The 27130-nt window shown below is 39.7% G+C and overlaps 1 protein-coding gene across 2 annotated transcripts in view; it reads right to left on the bottom strand.

Moving 5' to 3' along the window:
• Window positions 1–2036: 2036 nt before the first annotated feature.
• Window positions 2037–27130, bottom strand: part of EPS8 (EGFR pathway substrate 8, signaling adaptor) — a 64837-nt gene continuing 39743 nt past the window's right edge. For both annotated transcript variants that reach the window (XM_077807488.1, XM_077807487.1), the window contains 4 exons: window positions 14389–14620; window positions 10028–10208; window positions 9240–9369; window positions 2037–2150 (listed from right to left, as the gene is read on the bottom strand). In XM_077807488.1, coding sequence (XP_077663614.1) covers window positions 2037–2150; window positions 9240–9369; window positions 10028–10208; window positions 14389–14620 — 657 coding nt within the window. The remainder of the gene's footprint in view (window positions 2151–9239; window positions 9370–10027; window positions 10209–14388; window positions 14621–27130) is intronic.

Here is a 27130-nt window from a genome sequence, read left to right as displayed (position 1 = left end):
ATTGTACAGCCCGCAGGCCAGCTGCTTGATTGTAGGGTAGCCATACACTTTGCACCTAGAACAGTGTTCCCGCTATCTCACAGTGGGCATTTCCTTTTGGTCAAAAAGTGAATCGGCCCATAAGTGATCAAATAACCTGAGGAAGGATATGAAAACTGAATGTAAACTTGTGACTGCCATCAAAGAGGAGGATATAACTGTTGTGTGCCATTTTACAGTAGTAAGCATTCTTTCAGTTCCCAAAGACCTACCTAAAATTTTACTACTCATCTGCTGGAAGCTCTATGTTTGATGTAAAATAAAGCAAGGTGCAATAGTATTTTGTCAGTCATTCACTGCCCACCAGAGAACACCTACAATAGGACGACACTTCTTGGACAAAGACCAGGAAACCTGCACTACTGTAGAAGAATGAGGTACCATCAGTGTGTTGAGTTAAAAACACACAAGAGTTTTTGTTTAAAGACCCTGTAATGGTGACCCATCATGCTAAGGCAGGATGCTAGTTCTATGCTATAATGCTAAATGTCAAAGACTTTGCCTACATAAAATAGTTTGTGCATCCATTCAGGGCCATTCCCCACCCCCCCACATGCACAAAGTGTGTGTGTGTCGGGGGGGAGACACACAATACTGTATAAACCCATAATTGGGTCAAACTGTGGCTGTATGAGTTTTAAATTCAATACAGGATTCTTCACTGCCTGTCTTAAAGCTTGTGTTCTCCGTTCTTGAAGAGGACTGCATTTGAGCGACAAGCATAGACACTATTTACATTTAATACACACACAGCAAAAGCATTTATAAGGTGCTTTGGGATGAGTGGCATTATTAAGATGTGGGATTTTCATGTTATGAAAAATGGAGCACTGATTACAAAAGTCTTTTTTCTAGTATGTATATAAAGAGCATACTCTAAGGACAAAATCAGGAATGTTTGCTAGCCCTTCTTTGTAACAAAGATACAACTATTTAACATACATCAAACACTGTTTATTGCAGACTTTCAGCTGAATCATGTGAAAAAGGCACTATGAAAATTAATGAAACTAGATGATGAAATCTTTCTAAATGACGTGTCAGTCTTTATACATGTGAAACAATAGAACACTTTGTGACAAAAATTGTGTTTCCAAAAATAACATTTGCTGGAAAGTGTCCCCCCCCTGGAATTAATAATATTTCAAAAGATTAAATTTATAAATGAACTTTTTTTTTTTTACATACAGAAAACTGGTCATTTAGGATCAACACAAAAAAGAGTCTAGATTACATTTTCCTTTTGACTAGTTAAGTTACCAACAAAAATGCAGGTCTATTAAAAAAAAAAAAAGATACTGTGAATACCGTTATGGCTATCAAAAGCAGGTCTAACCACCTTTGTAAGCTGATTTGTGTGTTAATGTTTTCTAGTTATTCCTTGCTGTGTAATAGTATGGTTCATAACCAGTGAAACAGAAATAAAATCAAAGTACAGAATATATGCTCTTGCTATCAACAGCTTCTTTAGTAATAAAACGCCTTGCAAGAGGTACAAGAAAAATTCAGCCTATGTTCCAAAGGCTTGAGTTGCTGTTTGCATTCTAAACATTTCATCTTTGATTGCTGGCATCAAGAACTTTCCAATAAATCTGAACATCCTGCTGTCCAGAGCGTGAGACAAAAGGAATGAATCACAGACTACAGCGGCAGAAGGAATTTAAACTCATATTACTGAAGGTCCAAGTATGTCTTACTACTGGCTCAACTTCACTGGAATAAATCAAAAGCAGCAATGTGTTTCTGATTATCCACAAAGAGCATGAAATGGTTAATTCCACAAGGCTAAAACTCATGTTTGGATGTAAGGGTTTTCTCGAGTGCCAAGAACGTCCAGCAGTGGGTACTTCTGTCAAGTCCAGTTGCATGGTTTCTTTATGGCAACAAGTTATGTCTACAAAATAATAATAATAAATCAGACATTCCCCTTCATTGCTTCCTAAAACAAAGCTTGATGGAATAATGCCAAGGACAATGGGATTAAAAGGAAAAGACATTCAGTGACTACTTCCCTCATCAAAAGATTCCACTCCTGAATCTGAGGCCGCTGCACTAATTTTTTCTTGTCGTCGTCTCATGATTTCCTGGAGTTCTGAGCTACCATTGTTAGCCTAAAAATGAAAAGAAGAAAACAAATTTAATTTGTGGTTCTAGCAACAGGATGAGGCTTTTCAGCCAAGATTTTAATAAGACAGACAGACGGCTTAACGTTAGGTCTTCAGTCCACATTTAGGCCTAAATGTGGCCTAAAGAGGCCCATTCAGGACAGCACTTAAGTGATGTCCTACATAGTGAGGAACTTAACTATATGCTTAAATGCTTTCCTGAATGAGGGCTGTAGGCTTCTAAATAAGTTCAGCCTGATTTCCAGTACTGCTGAGCATCCTCAGCTCTCTCTGATGTCAACGAAAGTTATTCAGGACTTGGGGATGAAACCCCGACCTCAATGGGGCCCGGATTTCATCCTTTTAGGAGCTTAAGGCCTCAATCCTGCAACCATCTGTTTAATTTTACATGCACAGTGCCACTGAAGTCAATGGCCATCAACAAGTTTAGGTCTGAAATTAAGATCAAGGTCTCTAACCATCAGAGGAGTGAATTTCAGAAACAGCCTTATAAGGGGAGCAGTGGGGGGCAAAACACCTAACTGGCTTCAAGCCTGAACTGGATAAGTTTATGGAGAGGATGGTATGATGAGACTGCCTACAATGGCAGGTAGCCAATCTGCAACATCTAGCAGCAAATATCTCCAGCGGCCGGTGATGGGACACTAGATGGGGAGGACTCCGAGTTACTACAGAGAATTCTTTCCCAGGTGTCTGGCTGGTGGGTCTTGCCCACAGGCTCAGGGTCTAACTGATCTCCATATTTGGAGTTGGGAAGGCATTTTCCTCCAGGTCAGATTGGCAGAGACCCTGAGGGCTTTTCGTCTTCCTCTGCAGCCTGGGGCAGGTTTAAACTAGTATAAATGGTGGATTTTTGGTAACTTGATATTTTTAAACCATGATCTGAGGACTTCAGTATCTCAGCTAGAGGTTATGGGTCTGTTACAGGAGTGGGTGAGTGAGGTTCTCTGGCCTGCAATGTGCAGGAGATCAGACTAGATGATCATAGTGGTCCCTTCAAACCATAAAGTCTATGCATATGTGTAAAGTTGAACACACACAAGTGTCTGCAGGATTGGAACCTAAATATGGATTTAGGAGCCCCACTTTATTTACCCATTTTACCTGCTGTATAAACATTTTAACACATGGATTTAGCACTTATGACAGTGCAGTTTCGACTGATCCATGTCATCTAACCAACCCAAATAATGTTGCCTGAAAAGAAATGTTGGTGAAGTTAAAAAATTATGTTCTTACCATTCTACATTTCTGGAGAAACTAGAGCAAATCTCTGTTTTTCTCTTCTGCGTACAGACCATTTGGTAATTTGAATGAAGTCATTAGTATGCAAGTACACATGCTAATTATATTGGAAACTTCCACACTGTATATTACTTTGAATAAGATTAGTAGATTATACAGTTGGATACCAACCCACTATTTATCTAACTATATAACAAAATTACCTTAAGAACTAGTTTCAGAGTAGCAGCCGTGTTAGTATGTTTCCCAAAAAGAAAAAAAGAGTACTTGTGGCATCTTAGAGACTAACAAATTTATTTGAGCATAAGGTTTCGTGAGCTACAGCTCACTTCATCGGATGCATGCAGTGGAAAATACAGTGGGGAGATTTTATATACACAGAGAACATGAAACAATGGGTGTTACTGTACACACTGTAACAAGAGTGATCAGGTAAGGTGAGCTATTACCAGCAGGAAAGCGCGGGGGTGGGAGGGGGCTTTTGTAGTGATAATCAAGGTGGGCCATTTTCAGCAGTTGACAAGAATGTGTGAGGAACAGTGTGTGGGGGGGTGTATGTGAATAAATATGGGGAAATAGTTTTACTTTGTGTAATGACACATCCACTCCCAGTCTTTATTCAAGCCTAAGTTAATTGTATCCAGTTTGCAAATTAATTCGAATTCAGCAGTCTCTCGTTGGAGTCTGTTTTTAAAGTTTTTTTGTTGAAGAATTGCCAAGCTCATCCTTCAGGATAGGTTGCAGATCCTCGATGATGCGTTGGAGAGGTTTTAGTTGGGGGCTGAAGGTGATGGCTAGTGGCGTTCTGTTATTTTCTTTGTTGGGCCTGCCCTGTAGTAGGTAACTTCTGGGTACTCTTCTGGCTCTGTCAATCTGTTTCTTCACTTCAGCAGGTGGGTATTATAGTTGTAAGAATGCTTGATAGAGATCTTGTAGGTGTTTGTCTCTGTCTGAGGGGTTGGAGCAAATGCGGTTGTATCGTAGAGCGTGGCTGTAGACATTAGGGGATCGTAATGTAAAGTTGAACACACCCCTACTGTTCCTCACACGTTCTTGTCAACTGCTGGAATCCTAGACCCTAATGCCCCTTCTCTACTTGCGCTACATTGATGTCATCTTCATCATCTGGACCCATGGAAAAAAAGTCCTTGAGGAATTCCACCATGATTTCAACAATTTCCATCCCACCATCAACCTCAGCCTGGACCAGTCCACACAAGAGATCCACTTCCTGGACACTACGGTGCTAATAAGCAATGGTTACATAAACACCACCCTATACCGGAAACCTACTGACCGCTATGCTTACCTACATGCCTCCAGTTTTCATCCAGACCACAACACATGATCCATTGTCTACAGCCAAGCTCTACGATACAACCGCATTTGCTCCAGAAGAGTACAAGAGTACCCAGAAGTTACCTACTACAGGACAGGCCTTGCATCTGATGAAGTGAGCTGTAGCTCACGAAAGCTTATGCTCAAATAAATTTGTTAGTCTCTAAGGTGCCACAAGTCCTCCTTTTCTCCTTAAGAACTAGGAGAATCTTAATCTTCCTCATCACGGATAGGAAGTCTGCATCATATGAGGCTAGCAACAGTTTCCTTATGCAAAGGATAGGTAAACAATTCTTCAATTGGTTCTTAATTACAGCTCTTTACAATTTATGCCAAGTTAGACTGATTACAGGGTATTATCCAATAAACTATTTTGCATGAGCTAACTGCTGGGCAACATGATGTGCAGATTAGAAAAATCAGGCATCATTTTCCATTCGGGGAGGATGGTGGGGTGTCTAATTCTTCTATTTAGGCACACTGACCCCTTGAAGTATTTGTTACCCTGACACTGGGCAGAAAGCCACCAGGGAGCTGTGATCAGCACCTCTTTCTCCACAGTGCTTAAGTTTTGTACGGGCACAGCTGAGAGTTGAACTCAAAGTGATTTGCCTAAAGTCACTCAAGGAGTCTGTAGCAAAGCCACAAACAAAACCCAGATCTCACAACTCCAGGCACTTTGCTTGGGGCAGAGAGCCATTCTTTTTACAGCACGCTGCTCAAGAACAGCAATTATGCTTTCCATTCTTTAGATTTTTTTTTTTTATTTAAAAACAAATAGGAAAAAAATTGATTCAATGTAACAAATTTTGTAAGAAACCATTTATTTCCCCCAAGGGAGAAAATAATCCAAGACACCTTCTTCTCCTCGATTTTCACTCTCTTTAGACCATGTTTATGTGGTGGCCACAGAAAGCCTTAACATTTGTTGCTTTCTCTTCCACGTTTGAATTCTGGTTTAATTCAAAAGAGAGAATGAAGGATTTTCAGCTCACTCAGCAGTGGAGGACTGATCAAAAAAAGCTCAGCAGAAGATAAAGCAAGACAGACATTTAAATTGTTGCACTTAGCATATTATTTTTCCTGCGGGTACAACTAGTGAATTACAGTAGCCTAAGTTTAAGGCATTAGTTCACTGCTTAACTGAAGAATTAGTCATTATGCAGAGGTGGATTAAGGCTGGTTCCCTGGATCTGGGGCACAGATTTGGGAGCGCCCCTGCATCACAGAAAGGACACAGATCAAGGAGCAAGCTTAGGACAAGCATGGAGAGGAATTTGTTTGGGTGGATCCAGACTTAGTCCAGCATGGGATGTTATTTGTACCTGCACTGACTTAAGAGTCAGTCAATTCCTCTGATATACAGGTCACAAGTATTAGACACAGGATGCAAAATCTAGAGTACATGGAATCTAATCATCTGTTCTATATATTAGCTAGATCTGTATGGGTAAACTCATAACCCAATGGCTAGTCAGACATTTATAAAAAAGAGTTAATTGTGCTTAGATAATCTGTATGTCATGGGTTACACTGGTTTAACAATTTTACATGGCTCTATGAACTATTATTTGAATTGCTTCCAGTTTGAGTGATAACATTTATTATTTTTTAAGAACAAAACAGCTCATTTTTGTTAGCTGGTGTACAGATAATGTTTCAGAAATGGCCACTGCCATTCAACTGCAAACAGACTTGCTTTCTGCAATTTACGTAAGAACATGCTCTTGGAGGCAGGACAGACAAGCACAGAAAAAAAACATGCTCCTTCAGTGTGTTCAAATGTTCCCAGTAAGACATCAGTAGAGGGGTTAAAGCATCACATCGTCCCAAAAAAAAAAAAAAAAAAAAAAAAAAAAAGATTACTTTTAATTTAATAAGTTAAAAGTCAAATGATAAAGTGGAGACTGAATTTTAATTAAGACTTACAGAAACCAACAAAAAAGATCAACCTCCTTGTTAAACTTCCAATACCTGCATATTAACATTTGCAGATAATCTTAATAGACAAGCCTTGACCACTCAAATTCCCGCAGAATGAAGAAACAACCGAAACCAAAGCCAAGCAAAAAAAGCCCAAAACACAGAGGGAGAATGAGACTTCTACTAACCTGATACATGTTCAATTTTCAAATTAACTTCCATTGAACACAAGAATATTTTCCTAGCTATTTGCAACAATAAAGACGACATCTGCTTATAGTGCATGTCCACAGTTAATTTAATACCCTATAGGACACCACCATGCCCTTTGACAGTATAACTATTAACAGGGGGATTCCTTTCACAATCAGTGTTTAAGTCTCCTGTTTCCTTGACTGCCTCCATCAAACTAGTATTTGTAACTTTGTAACAACTGTGAGGTGTGTGGATGTCTACAGGTGTGTTATTCATATGCCAAGTGTCTGAATCATCTTGTGTAATAAACATGATATTTTAAAGCTGGGTACGTTTCCTTAGAGGATGATTTCCAAAACATATTGACATTAAAAAAGGCATAGTAAAAGTAAATGTGGGTATAATTCATTTTAAGTAACTTATTCCCTCCCATATACATCCAAGTGGTTCAGACTGGGGGATTTGTTATTTTCTAATAAAAGTATAGAAGCTATAGGCAAAGTAAGTAAAACACAAAAATATAATACATGTAATGAGCAAGGCATTCTGCCAGTATAGTCATTCTGGCTGTGGTCATTTTCAAGTGCTGGATTGAGGGTGAAAGACTAAAATTACATAGAGTAGCAACAGTGCCTACTTGCCAATACTGCCCAGCTAATTTGCCTCAATCCTGAACTGGACAGTTCACCGCTTTCAGGTTTATATTTGGTCTCCACAGCTCATTCTGTTGTTTGCTTCTCTGCTGAGACTGCCTCCCACAGTGCCAGCATTGGTAGTGGCATGCATGGCTCTGGTGATTGGTAAAGGAACATTTCACCTCAAGTTTACCAGTTCAAACAAGATGACCAAGATAGAGATTGGAAGTCATTACTATCCGATGGATGTTTGGTTTCCTATGCCAAATGAGCTGGTGGTATCAATCCAATCCAAGGGAAACAGGTGTCACTGGACTTGATTTTCTAAAGTGCTGAGCACCCACAACTCTAACAGATAGGAATGCTTAGCACATCCGAAAACAGGAACGCAGCACACAGGACTGGTAATGACCTGCTGGGTCATCGAATCCAGTGCCCTGCTACTGTAGGCAACCCCATCATGTAAACCTGCTCATAAATTTATCAAGCTCCATCTTAAAACTAGTTAGGTTGTTTGTCCCCTTTACTCCTATTGGAAGGCTGTTCCAGAACTTCACTCCTCTAGTGGTAAGAAACCTTCTTCTAATTTCCCATCTAAATTTATTCATGGGGTCTTCTATCACAAAAAGCTGTGGTAGATGTCAAGCTTTATAAAGTTACAAATCATGGGGGAGTAAGGGAGGGGAGGGGATGTGTATAAACACACACAAATGTCAATCAATAATTACTTATGATTCTCCACAGTGATCTGATAGCCTTTATTCACCACCATTACCACGTTTCTTAATCTTCAACTGATCCCTTCTAAGAAGGAATACATTCTTGATTATCTATGCAAAATGGCTGGCTATAAGCACACATTACCATTACTACAAAATGCACCAAGTCTGTCTGTCCTTCCAAACACTGACCCAGTAGTGGGTGGAATGTAATGGTGGGGAGAGTGCAGAAAGGGAGAATTTCAGTCTGTAATGGCTCCAGCCTGCTAGAGCAGTGGCTCTCAACCTTTCCAGACTACTGTACCCCATTCAGGAGTCTGATTGGTCTTGCATAGTCTCAAGTTTCACCTCACTTAAAAACTACTTGCCAACAAAATCAGACATAAAAATACCAAGTGTCACAGCACACTATTACTGAAACATTGCTTATTTTCTCATTTTTGCCATATAATTATAAAATAAATTAATTGGAGTATAAATATTGTACTTACATTTCAGTGTATAGTATATAGAGCAGTATAACCAAGTTATTGTATGAAATTTTAGTTCGTACTGACTTTGTTAGTGCTTTTAATGTAGCCTGTTGTAAAACAAGGCAAATATCTAGATGGGTTGATGTATCACTCAGAAGACCTCTGTGTACTCATAGGTGTACACATATCTCTGGTTGAGAACCACTGTACTAGAGGATGGGGAGAAGAGGAAGAGGAAGAGGAAGGTAGCAGAGAACAGGAGAGAAGGACAAAATGAGGAGGAATCACCTCTGATTTTACAGTCCGAAGAATATAGGAATTGCCATATTGGATCAGACCAGTGGTCCATCTAACCTCTGATAATGGTCAGCATCCAAATGCCCCAGAGGAAGGCATAAGAACTCTAACAGTAGGTGTAGGATAATCTGACCCCTGAAAATCTCATCCTAACTGCTAATGATTAGAGACTGGAAACCCTACCAACCTAAGAATTTTTCATGGTTACCAGCTAGTATGCACCATTTTGAGAAGAGGGGTTAGACATACCTCTAATGCAGCTTTCTGTACAGTAATTTGGCTGTAGACTCTAGACCCTTCAGGACAAACAGTCTTTAATTCATCCTTATTGAGAGAGAAAAGCTGAGCCCCCGTCAGCACTCCAAGGCTATTGACAGTCCTAAAGAAGGCAGAGCAGAGAGTGAACATCATAAGATTTTATAGTTCTGTGAGAAGCAAAATAAAAATCCACCACTTGGGAGAGAAACATGAGCCATTTTCTCCCCAAATTATCCCAAATAGGATTATTAAATTAAGACAAAAGCTTTACATGCTGAAGTACTCAACATTAGTACCTCAAAACTGGTCAAATCCACTTATATTTTCCTTGACTTTGCAAGGAGCTGAGTGTCCTTACCACCCATTAAAGTGGAACCCTATAGTAAAAAATCAGCGCCTTGCAGTGCTCGGCCCATTTTGGGTGAAATTAGTTTCTAATTTTGAAGATGAGATTTACAGGTTACTAGGATGGAAGTCAGTCACCAACAGCAGGGTGCAATCTGATCTCCTTTTGTTAGAATCAGCGTAAACGTGGACAACATTTTCAAGAGTGACTTGTGGTTCTGCGTGCCTCAATATTTTGGGGGCTTAATTTAAGACCTCTTATTAAAAGGGGAATGGATTTTCAGAGGGCGAGTGCTCAGCACTTTCTGAAAACCAGACTGCTGGAAAACACCACAAGTTAGGCAGTCAAAATCCTAGTCTCTTTTGAAAAATTGTAGTTTATTTCCCTTTATATTCTGAAATAAGTGTTTCCCCAAGTTCATCCTCAGACTTACACTGGGCTGAATCCTTTTGACTCCAACCACATTTTCACATCCTCAGCAGAGGAATCATAAGTGATATTAACTATTGGTACGTTTGGTCGTGGCACATGGAACTTTTTCTGGGCAGCACTCCGGCCAATGGTAAGCCTGTGAATAAGCTCATCCTGTACCTCCTCCATCTGAGATTTCCTACCTAAAAAGAGAGACAAAAAAGATGAACACAACAGGGAATCTATTTTTAAGGCTTTTTAAAAGATGCTTTTGGGAAAAAAGCATGTTTGTTCTTAGTACCACCACGCTCCATTTTTAAAACAAAAAAAGCATTCACTAGAGAGGGTCAAAAATACTTTTTTCTACTCCATGGAAAATTTTGACAAAAATGAAAAAAAAAAAATCACTTTTGTTTAATTTTCCACAGAATAGTTTTTTTCTGCAAAAATTTCAGCCAAAAACCTAAAAGAGGGCCGGGGGGAAGAGACCTTGCTGCTGCAGGGGAGGTGTAAGAGCCCAGGCTGTAAATGAGAAGGGGCACGAACCTGCAGTAGCTGAACAATTCCTATAAGGCACTATGGCAGCAATTCCAAATCAACATACTTTGGTTTGGGGCCATTTAATTTTCTGACAAAACATTGACATTTGCTGTGTGAAACAGACACTTTGGGGGGGGAGGGGACGGACACAATTTTTCTGTTGAAACACAGTTCAGACGGAAAAGTTTTGACCATCCCTAGGGTTCACTGCATTCCTTCTGCAAGTGACTGTCACTATTTGAATCCACTTTCCCAATGCGTGTTTTGGAGAAGAGGTAGATACAAACTATAAGACAGAGCAAAATAGTGGTTTGTTTCTGTTTATTTTAAATGGTATCACTGCTGAAATTTTTAGGGGTATTTAGTGAATCTTACTGAGATACTGGTGCTTAGGGTCATTGGAAATTAGCATGAAATTTACCAAGTTCTCTAGCATTTCCACCCAACAAAATTTTGCTTTTCTGAAGCTTCCAGCATTGGCCTCAAGCGTACAGCTAGCTGAACCAGATGTGCACTGGGTCAATTCTGTAACGGAAATTTGTACATCTCTGGAAGGCTATATGCTTCAGCTGGGAACACTAACTCAGAACACAGCCTCAGAGGAAGGAAGTATTGCAATTATTCTCTAAGGACTGAAGACCTGCCTCATGCTTATGAGCCAGCATCTCTGTTGCCCTTTAAGTGACAAATCACTTATTCCGATAGATGCAGAAACTGACAAACTGTCCCCAAAATGAAACTGTAGATCTAGTTCATAGTATAGGTGCAATATTACCTTGTGGCAATAATGACAGCTAATGCAGAGAAAGGCTTAACTCTGAGGTATTTTCATTGCTGAAGTAATATTTCTGCAGGACACTGTATCCACATCCTTTTGGCCCCACTAGTTAATGGCTAAATTAGTTCTTAGAGCTTCTCTTTAAATAGTCAGTCTCTTCCAGAAGGAAAGGACATAATGGGCCACAGTGAAGTTAAGTTCAAAGTGCACTACAGTTTGTCTCAACAGGTCAAGCGAAAGATGCCTTATTGATTTAGCTCTGCAGACTCAGAAATGTTGTTTATTCAGAACATGGAAGGGAGAGCTATCTCAGAGAACTAAACATGGGCATTAATTAGTACAACTTTACCAGAAATGTTGCTAGGATTTTTTGCCATGCCAGAGAGGAAAAAAAGGGAAGAGCTGTCAACCCACAAACAGCCAAATCACTCAAGATCTTATTTCAATATCATCTTTTCAGCTTGTAACAGTTACTTGTAAACTAGAGACAACATAGGTGAAGTTGTATCTTTTATTGGGCCAACTTCTGCTGGCGGAAGATACAAGCTTTCAGACTACCCCGAGCTCTTCTTCAGTTCTGGGGAAAGAAATCAGAGTGTCTGATTTCTAAACTACACTATTAAAGTGCTGGTTTTAGGCATATGTAAAACTGCTAAATTATTGGAATTATGTTACTATAAAAACCCTTCTGATTCGAGGGGTACACAGTAAGGGACACAGCAGTAGTCATTAGAAATGCCATTGAAGACACTGTTTTGGGCAGAACTTGAGAGAACATCCATGTAAGTGGATGCAGCGTCATGTTCTAGATAAAGTGCAGTGTGAACTGTTCCCTGGTCCTAATCTCCTGACATACGGGTTTGAATGGTTGGTAGAGATACTGAAGTTCACTTATGGGCCTGTCTATGCTACAATTTCAACCATGTTTAAGGGACTCAGTTACAGGCTTGTCTTCAGTTAGATTATGGATCCTACTTTGTAATGCAAACTTTCAAAACCTCAAACTTGCCAAGGCCTTGGCAGATCTTTCTGGGGCCTTAGCCTGAGACATGGTTAGACCCTGGGTAACATTTTCAAAAGCACATAAGTGACTGAGGCATCTAAGTCCCATTTTTAAAACTGAGCTAGCTTAAATCCTATAGATTCATTGAGGTTCAGCCTCCTACATGCGATGCCTAAGACACTTCTGAAAAATGTTCCCTCCTTGATAATTTTAGGTCTTCTCTTCAAAACAGACCCAGTGTTGTAACTAGTATAACATAAGTACCCTTACAGAAAAAGTCCTAACTGAGAGGGAAAGAGGTCTTGGAAATGTCATCGGTAAATGTACATCTTTGGTGAGTTTTGTGGTTGCCAACCTCTTTCCTTCTCTCTTCCTTGATTACCAGGGAGCTCTTGTTAAAGAGCTGCCATAATTTCAGGCCATGTACTCTCAGTCAAGCCAGGGAAGTATAAGAAATTAATGCCTTGCTTGTTCTTCTTCAGTTTTAGCCTCTGCCTCCTGTCACAGAGCCCCAAGTGCTTGCTAAATGCTGAAAACAAGGACAGCAGCAAGCATGTGCATTAAAGGAAAGGGTAACTTTTCCCAGAATACTAGCACGGCACTCCGCATGCTGGAAACCACTGCTGTATATCTGAACACAAACATACATCAAGACTGATACTAAATTATTATTTCAAATATATCACAATCACTTTTATAATGTTTTCTATTCAAAAAGGACTCCAAAGGCTTTCCCAAAATAACACATAAGGATCACATTTTTCTACCGCTAATATACAGCTACCTCTGGGGTTGGAGATAATAGTTGTTGTACAGTTCAGGTCAGGATATGAAGAACAACATATTCAATTGAAATGAAAGAACATATATGTAGGCATAATATAATTAACTGAATTGAAATTTGGTTGTGACAGCAAGGTTAGACACAGGAAGGATGGTGGTGCAGTTGTTAGGATGCTAATCTGGAATTTAGGAAAGCCTAGTTCAGTTCCTGTTTCTGCCACAGACTTCTGGTGTGACCATGGGCAAATTAGTCCTGCTAATCCCTGAGTTCCCCATCTGTAAAATGGGTGATAACAGCACATCCCTACCTCACAGGCGTGTTGTGAGGACAAATACACTAAGGATTGTGAGACATTCTGATACTACGGAAATGGGCATCATATAAGTATTGATGTTACGTCTACACTTACATCAGCGTGTACAGAACAGACACAGCACACCCAGCTAGCCTGGGTATAAACAGCAGTGAGACATGACTTAGGCGAGGAGCATGATCTACATGGCTCTCTCCACACCCGAGCAGTGCTTCTCACATCTGGGCTGCTATTTTTAGTATCCCACTGCCTCCCTGCTGCCAGAGCCTTTCCCCACCACAGTGAAAGGTGCTGGTGGCGAGGGGAGGTGGCAGGGGAAGACATTGAGGAAAGACTGGTGCTACCAGAGCCTTTCCCTGCACCTCCCCCCACCAGACCCTTTCCTCACTGCCTCCTCAGTGCCAGGGCCTTTTCCCTAATGCCTGCCTACTACTGCAGACCTTCCCCATTGCCACAGCCTTTCACTGCAGCGTGTAGATCCACAACACAGTGACAACTGTGTATGCAGCCTGCCTTTCACTGTGGCACGTAGCTACATGTGTAAGCGTAGAAGTAGCCTGTAACACACAGACAGTTTAACACCCTTTTGCAATAAGTGTCATGAGGTCTTTAATGATATGAAGTGACCTTAGTTTTGTCTCATCTGAAAGACAGTATCTCCACCACTGCTCCTTATCATATTATAGCATCAGGCTACTACACATTAGGAGGCAGAATCCCCAATCACCACTTCTTGCATCTACTACTTGAGCTACTTTCCTCAGACGACTTTCATTCAAGTACCTGCTTAGCTTGGGTTATTAGACAGGTTCACTGCACTAGGTGACATGGAAAGATCATTTTTTAAAAAAGTTATGGTAAAAGCCAGATATCAAATGACAACATGAAAAGTGTGATTTTTAAAATGTTACAATGGATGGAAATGGCAGGAAAATAGCTTTTCTGGCCATTTTGAAGAAACTTACGATCCACAGGAAGTTGTTTGTGTCTCTGGTTGTCGCGCATAATGGTACCGCTGCTCTCACTAGAGGTGCTGCTTTGGCGGCTAATGGTTCCTGGTGCTTTTGGCAAAGGAACTGGAATAGGTGCTGGTGCACTAGGAGGGAGAGGGACAGGAACTGGAGCTGGTGTCAGAGGTGGAGATGGAGCAGCAGGACTGGGATCGGGTTGTTTCAGAACATAATCCATCCTTTGTTTCTGAAGAGATGCAAACACATAATTAGCTTTGCACAGTAAAATCCCTCAGTGTTCAAAAGCCAAACCTTCTACAGGAAAGCACCTGGGTACGTTGCAGTCAGCAAGCTCAATTCACCCCAGAAAGGCATACTACTTGTCAGATATACAGCTGCACTTTCCCAAAAACTTACTTTGCCATCAATATTCTCAATGTTGTCCATCTTTCCATCTGTCTTACTATTTAGGATAAACTCTGATTATCCCAACACCATCACCAACATCTCCTTTCTCCAGTGCCACAGTTGGGTAAGAGGGCCAAACTTATGAGCAGATTCCATCCACATCTGTTTCGAGTTGCCTGCATGGTTTTATATACCCTGTCTCATTAGATGTCCACGGCCTCTCTCGCCATGCATTCTTCCATAGAGAACGTTTTAGGCAGTTGGCATGGTGCCATCCCAATACTGATTATACAGAACTCATTTCTTTCCTCCAAATATAAAATTTGTCTAAAATTAGTTTTTTAAATCCAGAACTCCTGTTATGTGAAGGTTTTGAGTGGCCTCTTAGACATATGAATATCTGGAGTTTACCTGATTAAACATGTACGAGAGCTAGGTAAACGAAAATCCTAGGTCCAAACATACCCAAGCCTTGGGAAAGTTTGCCTTTAATCTGCACTTTGCTGTTGACTCCTATGTTTGCAGCAGCCCAAGGCAAAACCCCACATCTAGCAGTGATCATTATGACTACCTAGTCTGACCTTCTGCATAAACATAGGCCATAACTTTCACCAAGTGATTCCTATACCTACCTGGAGCTGGATGAATAGTGGATTTTTTGGTTCATTGGCAATCTGGGGGAGTGGGGAGGAAGTCATTTCCAACTGAACCAAAAATTACATTTTTCGAAATTGTCAGGAAGTTTTTTTTAAAAGAAGTTTTGTTTTAGGCCCAATGAAAAGTTTCACTCAACTCAAAATGAAACCTTTTGTTTTGATTCTGTGCACTTTTAATATTTTGTAGGTTTTTTTATGAATAAAATTTAAGGAAATTTTGAACTGAAAAGTTGTTTTGAATAAAAAAAATCAAAAGGTTTAATTTCAAACATGTCAAACCAAAACATTTCAATTTTTCAGATTTTTGGGGTGTTTTTCCTCAAAACAAACAATTCAGCAAAATTGACATCTGCAAAAACGTTTTGGTGTCACTGAAGCTCTATTTTTTCACTGAAAAAAGGTTATGGAAGAAAAATGTCATCCAGCTGTACATCCACCCCCACAACTTCTGGTTAGTAAATATCTTTCGGAAAGACATCTAAACATCCCTAAACTTTGACGAAGCGTGGGCCCAGATCTGAACTTTGCAGTTCAGCCTGCCTCAGTCTGAACAAGTTTAACTACAGAACAATGTGCACGTCACATGTTTTCTCTGGAGACTCACAGGAAAAAAGCTTCACATCACACATTCTTTAGCTTGTGTAGGCAAAAACTCATATCTGTATTTAAACAACTCCGCATTTCTACCGTGTTTTCAACTGTGTTATGATTTAAATCTGTTTCTTTAACACAGTGATGCCTTCGTGGGTGTTTGTTACATCGAACTGTAGGGAAGCGTTGCGGTTATTTTCCTGCCTCTTTGTGTTGATCCACCTCCCACAATATGCTACATCAACTCTTGCAGCTGTGATGTATTATTTGGCTCAAAAACAATTTTGAGAAGCAATTTATTTTTTAGAATGTATCAGATTATACTAAACGGCAAGTATTTTCCAAAAGGGTTTGCAGGAAAGATACATTTAGATACTCATACAAAATTAGGGTTGCCCCCTTTCTAATGGGACCCCTGAGACCCCGCTCCTGCTCTGCCTCTTCTCCCAAGGCCCCGCCCCCTGCTCCACCTCTCCCCACCCAGACGAAAACCTGGACATCAGGGGTTGTCAAATGGCACCCAGACACACAAGCCAAAACGCCAACTGCCTGGGTGAAAACCGGATGGGTAGCAATCCTATACAAAATCTACATTGCCATGTCCCCTGCAAATTGTACAAGCTGAACAATGCAGTATGTTAGCGATATACTCCGAACAGTTTGCAGGAACAAAGTATCGACATTTCTAGCGGTATATCTTAATATAAAGTAGCGAAGACTTCTTTCTTCGTCATGAGAAGTTGTTTTATTTTTAGCGGACAAAACAAATGAGTAAACTCCCCAGGCCTCAATCCTTCCTGGGACACATATCTCCATCCCCCCAGGACAGGTGGGTTTATCACAGATTAAGTAGGGAAATCTTTGTGGAAACCATGTGTTAAAATATTAGCACACATCAGTGCCTTAACAATATTTGAACATTCGACTTTTCATTCATTTTAACCAGCTGCTCCTATGCGTGAATGCCAAAACGGAGAAATTTAACCCAAAAATGTACAGACCCAGATCTGGAGAGAGTGCAAATTGGTTTAGCTCCAGCAGAGTTATGCTGATTTATAACAGCTCAGAATCTGTCCTATTGGTTTCAAAGCTAATAGATTAAACTGAGAAATGCTCCTCTATTTCTCTGTTGCATTATTTATAGCGGTCAGTTATTAAATTAACAGATCTTCCTAAATATGTTCCCCATAAAAGAATTTTACTTTGTTTCATGCAATTTTATTGGTTAATATATTACCTTACAATTATTTTTTGTTTGGTTTGTGTAATCCAATGTGGGAAGCTTACAGGAATCATATGCTTGACATTAATTGTGCTATAGCATTTGGATGTGATGCCAATAATTGCCTTTAAAAATATAACAATCACCACAAAAGTGGAATACGAATATGAAAGAACAAACAGAATAATGTATACCCCAGAAAGCTACTCTTTAAGTGAAACATGAGGTGGCAAATTAATACATCAACAGATGAGTTAATGAGTTTAAGAACTTTATAAGTATCGGTGTAAAATGTTTTAATGAAATTCAAAAATAATTAAATTATGCTCACAGATTTAAAAATGCCAAACTGCTATCCCCACAATGTGATTCATATTTTCTTTTAACACAGGGGGGAAAAGCATTACTGGTTTGATGAGACTGAATGGTTCACTAAAAAGCAGAACATCAACTTTCATCACCACCACAATCAAACCCCAATGCAGGATTACTAAATACCAGATATAACTCTTATTTGACATCCCTGGACAATTTCATTGTCAAACGAGACATCCCACAAGTGCTATGCCCATAGAAGAGATCAACTATCAGTTTCATATTTGGAAAGAAAACATAATCCAACAGGGGAAACCATTCAAGTTCTACATTTATAAGTGGAACTACATAAAACATAGCCCAAAATTTGTGCAATCATGTGCTAAAGCCAATTTGTACTGAAACTGAGTTTACTCAATTTAAAAAAAAAACTGAAGTATTTTGAAGACCTCTTCAACTCATTCATCGGGTTAATCTTCATTTATCACTATGACAGAAACAAGTATGCACTACTGAATTTTTGAAACAATGCAACCCAAAAGATTCAGCCTACAAAGAGACATTTTAGAAAGTCAGTAACATATAATAGCAATTTGTGTTACCTCTGAAAGCTCTCCCAGTAATTGCTGTGAGGAAAATGGAGTAAATTACATCACATGAGATTGTTAGCACAATATTGGAACTTCAACCACATCAGCAATTTTAAAAAAGACATTAGTGGCATTAATTAGCTTTTGATACCAATGACTGCATACCAGTCCCACTAACTTTATCAGCTATCTTTCTTATTTTTTTCTTTAGAATTGCAGGTGAAAAATTGGTCACCTAACATACATATATGAAACCAAATGTATGGTGACTAGTACTCATCTAATATATATTTTCACACTTCACATCCAAACAAACAGACATTAAAACAGGTGGTAAGAAACCTACACTGAAATAGACAAAGATTCAGAAATTACATCTAGGGAATACTTACTAATTTTGAACAGTGGACTATTATTCATTTTCATATTCATTCTTAGTTAAACCATTTGGGTATTGCATCAGACTGCCAGGGCTTTTTAAAAAGGGATACATTTGAAAAGGATGTGTAACCTAGAAACTGGGGTCAATGGGACTATTCAAATAGTTAAAATAAACCACATGCATAAGTACTTTGCTGGATCATGGCCAGAATGCTTAGCAGTTTGCTGGCTCAACCCCTAGTTTTCCAGAGAATCATGAGCCAGATCCTCCACTGATAGAGACGGATAGCTCTCCATTAGTTTGCATACACTGAAGATCTGGCCCCATGTATTTCAGAAAAGCTTGTTGGTACTGGAATTAGTTTACTTCAGGAAAACTTTGTATTTTACATTAAAAGGAAAGGTCTCAAAAAGGCCTCATCATGCTGCAGGCTACTTTGTCAAGAATCTTGGTTTAGCATCATTTGTTTTAATCTTTCCTCAGACACATTTTCCAGTACAATAACTTATTTATACAAGCAATGAAGATCCCAACTCCACTTCTTGATCATTGCCAGAACACCAAATATGAAAGCATCATATTTTCTATGTATATTTTGGCCATGTTCATCAACAAAACAGAATATATATCATGTTCAAACCATGACATATATATAGCCAAGTTTATGTACAAGCTCACCTCCCCAAACACTTAACTTCAGTCTAAAAAGTCAACAGAAATACAAGTCCTTGTGGACCTATACATTGCACTAAGAAACACCCTTCCGTCTCTATTTATAATACTTTATCACTTATACTGGTCAGTTATTCAAGTAACTAATCTTCCTAAATATGTTCTCCGTGTAAGATGAAGTGTTAACACCACTCATGTCACTGCGGCTGCACTGTCAGACAAGAAAAAAAAAAAGGAAATATAGCCATTTCTCCAGATAACTGAGATACTGCAATTTATTAGTGTGTATGTCTGTACACACACACTTAATATTCACTTAAGGCCAAATTCCACTTTATAATACTTGCAAATGTCTCCCATTGAAATAGCAAGATCCAGGCTTAAAATCAAGACCAGAATTTAGCTTTCACATTAGTTACACTTTTTTGGAAAATGTTCCAAAATGCATTTCACGTATAGCAGGCCAAAACATTGAACTAAGAATAACTTTTCCTTTGTTTTATGTTGCACATTGCTTTCTTCCAGGATCCTTTTAGTAAGCCTCAGAGATAATTACACACTTTGTCCTTTGTGTTTCCTTGTTTTTGTGTACTATAAAGAACCTCAACACTGTATCTTATTACAACATACGTAAGTTTACATGCCTATAATACACCCAAAGCAGTTCAATTTAAGAGGTAATCATGCTATACATTTCTACGTTATAACAAAGCGTCAGGTTAATTCGCACTCACATCATAAAACTTCACAAAGAAGCTTCATCTCTTGCCCTTTGCTTTCAGAAACATGTAATGAAGATTCATCTGAAGCCTTAGTTTAAAATTGGCATCACTGACTAATGATGATTCTAGGTAGTCAGGATTCTGATGACATGTCCTTTTCAAAATCCCCTTCCCTCCCCCGGAAAAGATACGCTCCATGGGTCAGACCTATATTTTTGTTATGTGGGTGTACAGCACCTAACACAGCGTGGCCTCGGCCACTGGCCTGGTCTACCCATAGTTTTTGTACTGACTTAAAACCATTTTGACGATAGGTGTGATTTTTCTAAATAATTAAAACAGTATACGTCTCTAATGTCGATTCAGCGATATCAGTAGAAAGGTGCTAATATAATACCGATATAACTTATTCCTCTACATTTACGGGAGTAAGGTATTGTCTACACTTGGAAATTTACCAGCATAACTATACTAATATGATTACAACACCATAACTTATACTGGTATAACTCCCCATGTGGGCACCCTTATTCCGGAATAAGAGAGCCTACATGTGGAGTTACAGTGGTATCAATATAAAGGTGTAGTTATGCTGGTAAATTTCCCCATGTAGACTATACCAGTATAGGTTAGAGTTTAACATCTATATACTAGTATAACTTTGTTCACACTATCGGGGGGTCGTATCACTTTAACCTCAAACCAATATAATTTAAGGGGTACAAAAATTGTACATAGACCAGCCCTGTGACTGAGGCATGCAGGGGCCACCACAATGCAATGCAAATGAATACATTATAAAAGAATAATAAATAGAAAATCAGGCTATCAAAGAAGAGTATTGGCCGTGGGACAGAATCAGACTCCTCTCAAACACAGTGACAGAGGGCACAGAATGGTGATACCTTTGTGCCAGCATAAGCAGCTGAAGAGACGCAACGCCAACATTGCATCTGAAAGAGCCAATTGAGGCAGAAAACAAGCTGTCAAAGTGGGAGCCCTGTTTAGTGCAAGCGGATACATTAAATTATAAAGAAACAGATAGTACTTTCAGAGCAGAGAAACTGTCGATAAGGCTTGTAAGTAGAGGAGAGAGTCAAGAGAAAAACCAGAAGAGGCAAAGACAACTGCAAACTGGATGGCAGCGCACCCACCTGGATGCAGATAGCTGCATTCTGTCAGTGCAGTCAGAGAAAAATATACTCAGCGAAATGTTGTGTTTTAGGGAGAAATAGTTTGTGATAAAAGTCTTGTGCATGTACATATACTGTCCCAGGGGATCCATAAGTGCTTTATTGAGAGGACTTACTGTCCAAAATACACACTCTCTCTCTCCTTCTCCCCATATGTGATATATACACACATACAAAATTAAATCACTTTGCACTCTCAGACAACTAACCACCTCTGAGATGAAACACAGCAGCAGCGTAACAGTGCATAGCAGCAATACGTAACTGTTTAGGGCAGGAAGTGAAGAACAATTCAGACAGCCAGGCCTAGAGAGAGAATTTAGGTTGGTTGGTATTGGCTAGGATTGTCAAGATTAATTCCCCATTTCTTGAAAAAAGTACTAAATGGGAAATTTGAACCACTCTCAGTAATCAGGACATATTTACATATCAGGACATCCAAACAATAGCACTTCTATCCGCTAAGTGCCCCCTTAAAGCATAATGCAGAATTGGATCAGAACTGACTCAGATAGAAAAGTGGCATCTTCTCAATCACTAATAACCCATGTTATGACAGCAAATTTAATAGAACAGCATTTTATTAAGGAATAATATAAAGGGGTACTGGCTCAATTCAAAATGACATCATCTCTTTGGCCACTACCAAATGAGCACCTGGCATGTGTTCCCCTTTGTTACAGTGCACTTCACAATCAACAGGGAAGTTAACAGTTGGCAATATACAAGTACATCGGTATCTAGAGCAGCTGGCAACAGACATGAATTTTGGGCACAAATGCTCAGTGTCAGGGGGAAGTCACAGAGAAATATTTTAAGCCAATAGCTAAACAAAAAAAAAAAGACTTGAAAGAAAGGCTTCATGGACAAGATTACAAGGAACGTGAAGGACGTTTGTCCTAAAGGAGGAGAATAGAACTCTACCTCGGTGCTCACATGCCAAAGCAAACAAAAAGGTAGGTTCTTTGGTAAAAGGTTTGCCTTCTCTTGTAAGGATCCCCAGAATGACTGGTAAGAATTTAACATGTAACATTTTCTTTAGGAGGTCATTACGAAAAACACTAGAAAAATGAATGACACTTTAGTAAGTAACCAGTTTGCTTTAAAAGGTACCTTTGAATAGATACAAATAGCATCTACACTTCATGGTTAAAAAACCCTTCAGGTGAGATCAGGGAGATACTGTGCATCATTGCAGTATTGTAGTGTAAGCTTCTGAGTGTTAATCAGCCTAATCAACTCAGATTCAAATGGTTTAAATGTGTGTTGGGGATTCGGAATAGAAAAAAAAGACATTAACATTTGTTCTTCCTGAAACTAGAATATTTGAGGCGATTTAACTAGAATTGTTAAAATGGAATCCAACTTACCACTTTATAAAGCCAAAAGGTTTGGTAGCATGACTATATCTGCCAGCTAAAATAAAACTAAGGGCTTGTCTCCACTTACCGGTGGATCGACACTGTGGCAATCAATCCACCGGGGGTCGATTTAGCGAGTCCAGTGAAGACCCGCTAAATTGACCGTGGATCACTCTCCCGTCCACTCCGGTATCCCATCAACATAGCATAGTGTGGACCCCACAGTAAGTAGATCTAAGCTACGTCGACTTCAGTTATGCTACTAACGTAACTCAAATTGCGTAGTATAGATCAACATTCCCCCGTAGCGTGGACTTGACCTAAGGCAGATAAAGTCATTGAGGGACCATCTAAACCCAAGCAGGTGTGATCAATCCCTGGCAGGCAGCACTTTATTTCCACCACACCAGGGTGTTTGTATATGTGCACGGGTGTTTAGATCTTGAAACTAGTGGCCAGGATTGTCTCTCAATATATAGGCCAAGTCAGACATACTGCTGTTTTGCACAGGATTCCAATGGTTAGAGAGCAGAACTGAGGGGTGAAAAAGGAATGGCAAGGGAAGAGACAGAATTCTCTAATACTTTGTTCTTTTTGCTAATTAAACACTAATTTTAAGAAGAATATTTGGTCACTGGCTCCTGAAGTGCAGGTGACCAAGCCCAGCTGGACCTGCTGGGTAATGATGGTTGACATATAGGGTACTGTAGCCCAGAGCCCAGTCTAAGAATGGTGTAATTGTGAAATTCCACCCTAAGACACGTAGGAGCATGAGGCCTAGCACCTGAGTGTGTGCTGTCAGAGACCAAAAGAGGGGGAGAGGTGCAGCTAGCTCTATAATCATGATAAATTCCTAATAAGCTCAAACACTCCTACAGCACTTGAATTTTCTTTTGGAGATCTCCCTTTTAATACTGACCAAGCCCAGCTTTGTTATGGTTTACTCCTGGGGGGGAATTCTGCATCACTGTGCATGCACAGAATTCCTGTCCCCCGCATTTTTTCCCCGCAGAAAATACACTCTGCTGGAGAGATGCTGCAGTTATGCTTTTAGCCCACCAAGGGCTGCCATGGTGCCAGAACTGAGGGCAGCCAGCTCATTGGCCAGAGCAGTCAGCAGCTGATACTAAGGAAGAGAGACTGCATTCCTCATAGCATTCCTGCCATGGGGTCAGGTGAGGAGGCATGGGATATGGGGATGGAACAAAGTGAGGCACATGGGCTGCTGGAGGGTTACATATAGTGGCGTTCAGAGGGGCTGGTGTGGGGGCTGAATGGGAGTGGGGGTGCAGGGCCACATGGGGGCAAGGGTGGCTGGGACACATGGGGATGGGGCGGGAGGTGCATGAGGGCAGGGGTTGGCTGAGTGTGGGTTCAGGGACATGCGGATGGGGCAGATGTGCCTGACTGAATCGGAGAAGCTAGGGGTCAGCCAGGGTCTGCATGGGGTGGTCCCCAACTCCTTAACAATCCCTCCCCCCCAAAAAAACCTGTTCCATGCTTCTACCCCACCCAACAACCCTCCAAGTTCACTCCCAGGTTCCTACCCAGCAATTACTTCCCTCTACCTCAGCTCCTCTGTTACCCCCAACTCCTCCAAGCCTTTGCACTGCTTCTGAGGGGTGCGGAAAATGTTTCTGTATTGTAGTTTAAATAAATTATTACTCAAAATTCTGTATTAGTATGCCTAGTAAGGAATCTATTTGACAAAACATTTTCCTGAAACTTTTTTGCTATCTGTATTGTTACAGATATACTTGTTCACACGTATCTTGAAATAAATTACCAAAATAATTCAAACTGGTGTGATTATATTGTGTTGTTTTGACAAATAAGATATGCAGAATTTTAAAATATTGTCCACAGAAATTTTTGGCACAGAATCCCCCCAGGAGTAATAGCTGCAATATTGGAGAAGTGAAAGCATCTACCCAATATACAGCATATTCTAACTGATTTCTAGCTGACTAAAAGTCTGATAAGCGCTTTGTAATTCTTCGGATTTGCAAACGTCATAAAATGTGTAATTGTCAACATTAAATTTCTTGAAGATCCCGGGGGTATTTCCAGTGTCAACCACTGACCCTACACATGTACCTTTGGTAAATTTTATCATTGCTTTATTCTAGGTCATTTATCAAGATATTAAACAACACCATATCTAACAACAGCCCTTGAGGAATCGCAGTGGATTTCTGAGTTCAGCTGTACTGCACAATCAGAGCTGGGCACATTTTTTTGGCTGAAACTTTTTTTGGGGGGAGGAGGGGAGGGAATGAAGATTCAGTAATACTGAAACAGGGGATCACAGTCAAGCTGGAAAGGCATGTCAGGTGCGGTCCTGCAGGGATTGGTCCTGGTTCAGTTCTGCTCAATATCTTCATCAACGATTTAGATAATGGCAAAGAGAAAACACTCATACAAGTTTGCGGACAATACCAAGCTGGGAGCTGGTTGCAAGTGCTTTGGAGGACAGGATTAAAATTCAAAATGCTCTGGACAAACTGGAGAAATGGCCTGAAGTAAATAGGATGAAATTCCATAAGAACAAATGCAAAGTACTTCATTTAGGAAGGAACAATCAATTACACACATACAAATGGGAAATGACTGCCTAGGAAGGAATACTGCCGAAAGAGATCTGTGGGCTATAGCGAATATAGTGAATAGCTAAATATGAGTCAACAGTGTAACACTGTTGCAAAAACAGTGAACGCCATTCTGGGATGTATTAGCAGGAGTGTTGCAAGCAAGACAAGTAATTTTCCTGCTCTACTCCACATTGATAAGGTTTCAGCTGGAGTACTGTGTCCACTCCCGGGCACCGCATTTCAGGAAAGATGTTGACAAATTAGAGAAAGTCCAGAAGAGAGGAACAAAAATGATTAAAGGTCTAGAAAACATGACCTATGAGGAAAGACTGAAAAAAATGGGTTTGTTTAGTCTGGAGAAGAGATGACTGAGACATAACAGTTTTCAAATACATAAAAATTTGTTAAAAGGAAGAGGGTGAAAAATTGTTCTCATTAACCTCTGAGGACACAAGAAGCAATGGGCTGAAATTGAAGCAAGGGTGGTGTAGGCTGGATATTAGGAAAAACTTCCCAACTGTCAGGGTAGTTAAGCACTGGAATAAATTGCCTAGGGAGGTTGTGGACTCTCCATCTTTGGAGGCTTTTAAGAACAGGTTAGACAAACACCTATCAGGAATGGTCTAGTTATTACATAGTCCTGCATAGAGTGAAGGGGGCTGGAATAGATGACCTACTGAGGTCTCTTCCAGTCCTATACTTCTATGACTCTATGAAACATTTTGTGAATTGTATCCATTTTGACAATTGTTCATGTAAAAAAATTTCCGAAACAGTCAAAATGAAAAAAACATTATTTTCTAAAGGAAATATATTTATTTTTTGGTTCAAAATGACTATTTATTTGAAAATTTAATGTAAATTTATTAAAAGTATTAAACACTCAAAATCTAATGAAACATTTTGTTCAACCAGAAATGATAGGTAAAAAAAAAAAAAAACCTAGCTGAAAATTTAAAAAACACACTGGTTTTGGTTAGACCCAAAACAATTTTCCCCAACCCCACACTTATTTGGAATTGCCAGTAAAGCGAAAAACGTGTTATACATATAGCTCTACATTCAATTGTTTATTGGATTAGAGTAATCTCTAACAATTTGTAAAAATATGGATAGCAAATATTTGCATATAACTATCTAGGTACCTCTGTCATTCAGCACAGCTCAGACTTGCAAAGGGTTAAAAAAGCAGATGAGTGGCCTTGGGGTTAAGGCAGTGGGCTGGAAATCAGGATGTAAAAGTTTAATTCCCAGTTCTTTCACCAAATTCCTCGGTGACATTTGTCAAGTCATTTAAGTGCCTTTACATAACATATTCAAAAGGTCCCTAAGTCACTTGGGCGCTAAGTCCTATTTTCACAAGTGGCTGAGGAGCGTAAATCTCATTGAGTCTCAAATTTTGAAAACAAAAGAGTGGAAATTTGCCCTCTGTGCCTGAGCTCATCTATAAAATGGGTATAATACTCCTCTGACTCACAGGGCCGTATCCATCATGTCACACCTTTTAAATCACATCTCTCAATTTTACTTTTTGAAAAAATAATAAAATGCACAATTATTGTATCTACTCTATTTCCACTGGAAATGTTATTACTAAAAGAAAGGAAATGATTAGATTGCTTGGCAAATTATTAATATGCATAATGTATTGTTTATCTGACATCGGTCAAAATATCTTTGCTGCTCTACAGTGACAAAGGCAGATTAAACAGCTAAAATCATAAGAGGCTATGACAACAAGGAAGTCACATTAGCATAAAACTCATACACAAGCACCAGTGTGCCATACTGAAGTTCTAAAAGAAAATGTTAGTATTTTAGTAATTTGAATGTCTTTGTTTAGTAATTTGAAATTCCACAGTTTACCCTAGACCAGAGGGGAGAACATTCCATAGCCCTTGGACTGTGGAGATAGACTGGGCTAGTGGCTCGCCTATTTTGTAAGTCTGCTGTACTGACCACCATCTCCAAAGGCACCAAGGACTCACTATCAGGTAACTATCTTGGACCAGCCCATTAAGAGGTTTCAGAGTTCAACCCAAAATCTAATTCAA

The sequence above is a fragment of the Eretmochelys imbricata genome, chromosome 1 (genome assembly GCF_965152235.1).
Source record: "Eretmochelys imbricata isolate rEreImb1 chromosome 1, rEreImb1.hap1, whole genome shotgun sequence".
Taxonomy (NCBI): Eukaryota; Metazoa; Chordata; order Testudines; family Cheloniidae; genus Eretmochelys; species Eretmochelys imbricata.
Note: the sequence above shows the minus strand (reverse complement) of the source record. Positions and strands in the feature narration are given on the sequence as shown.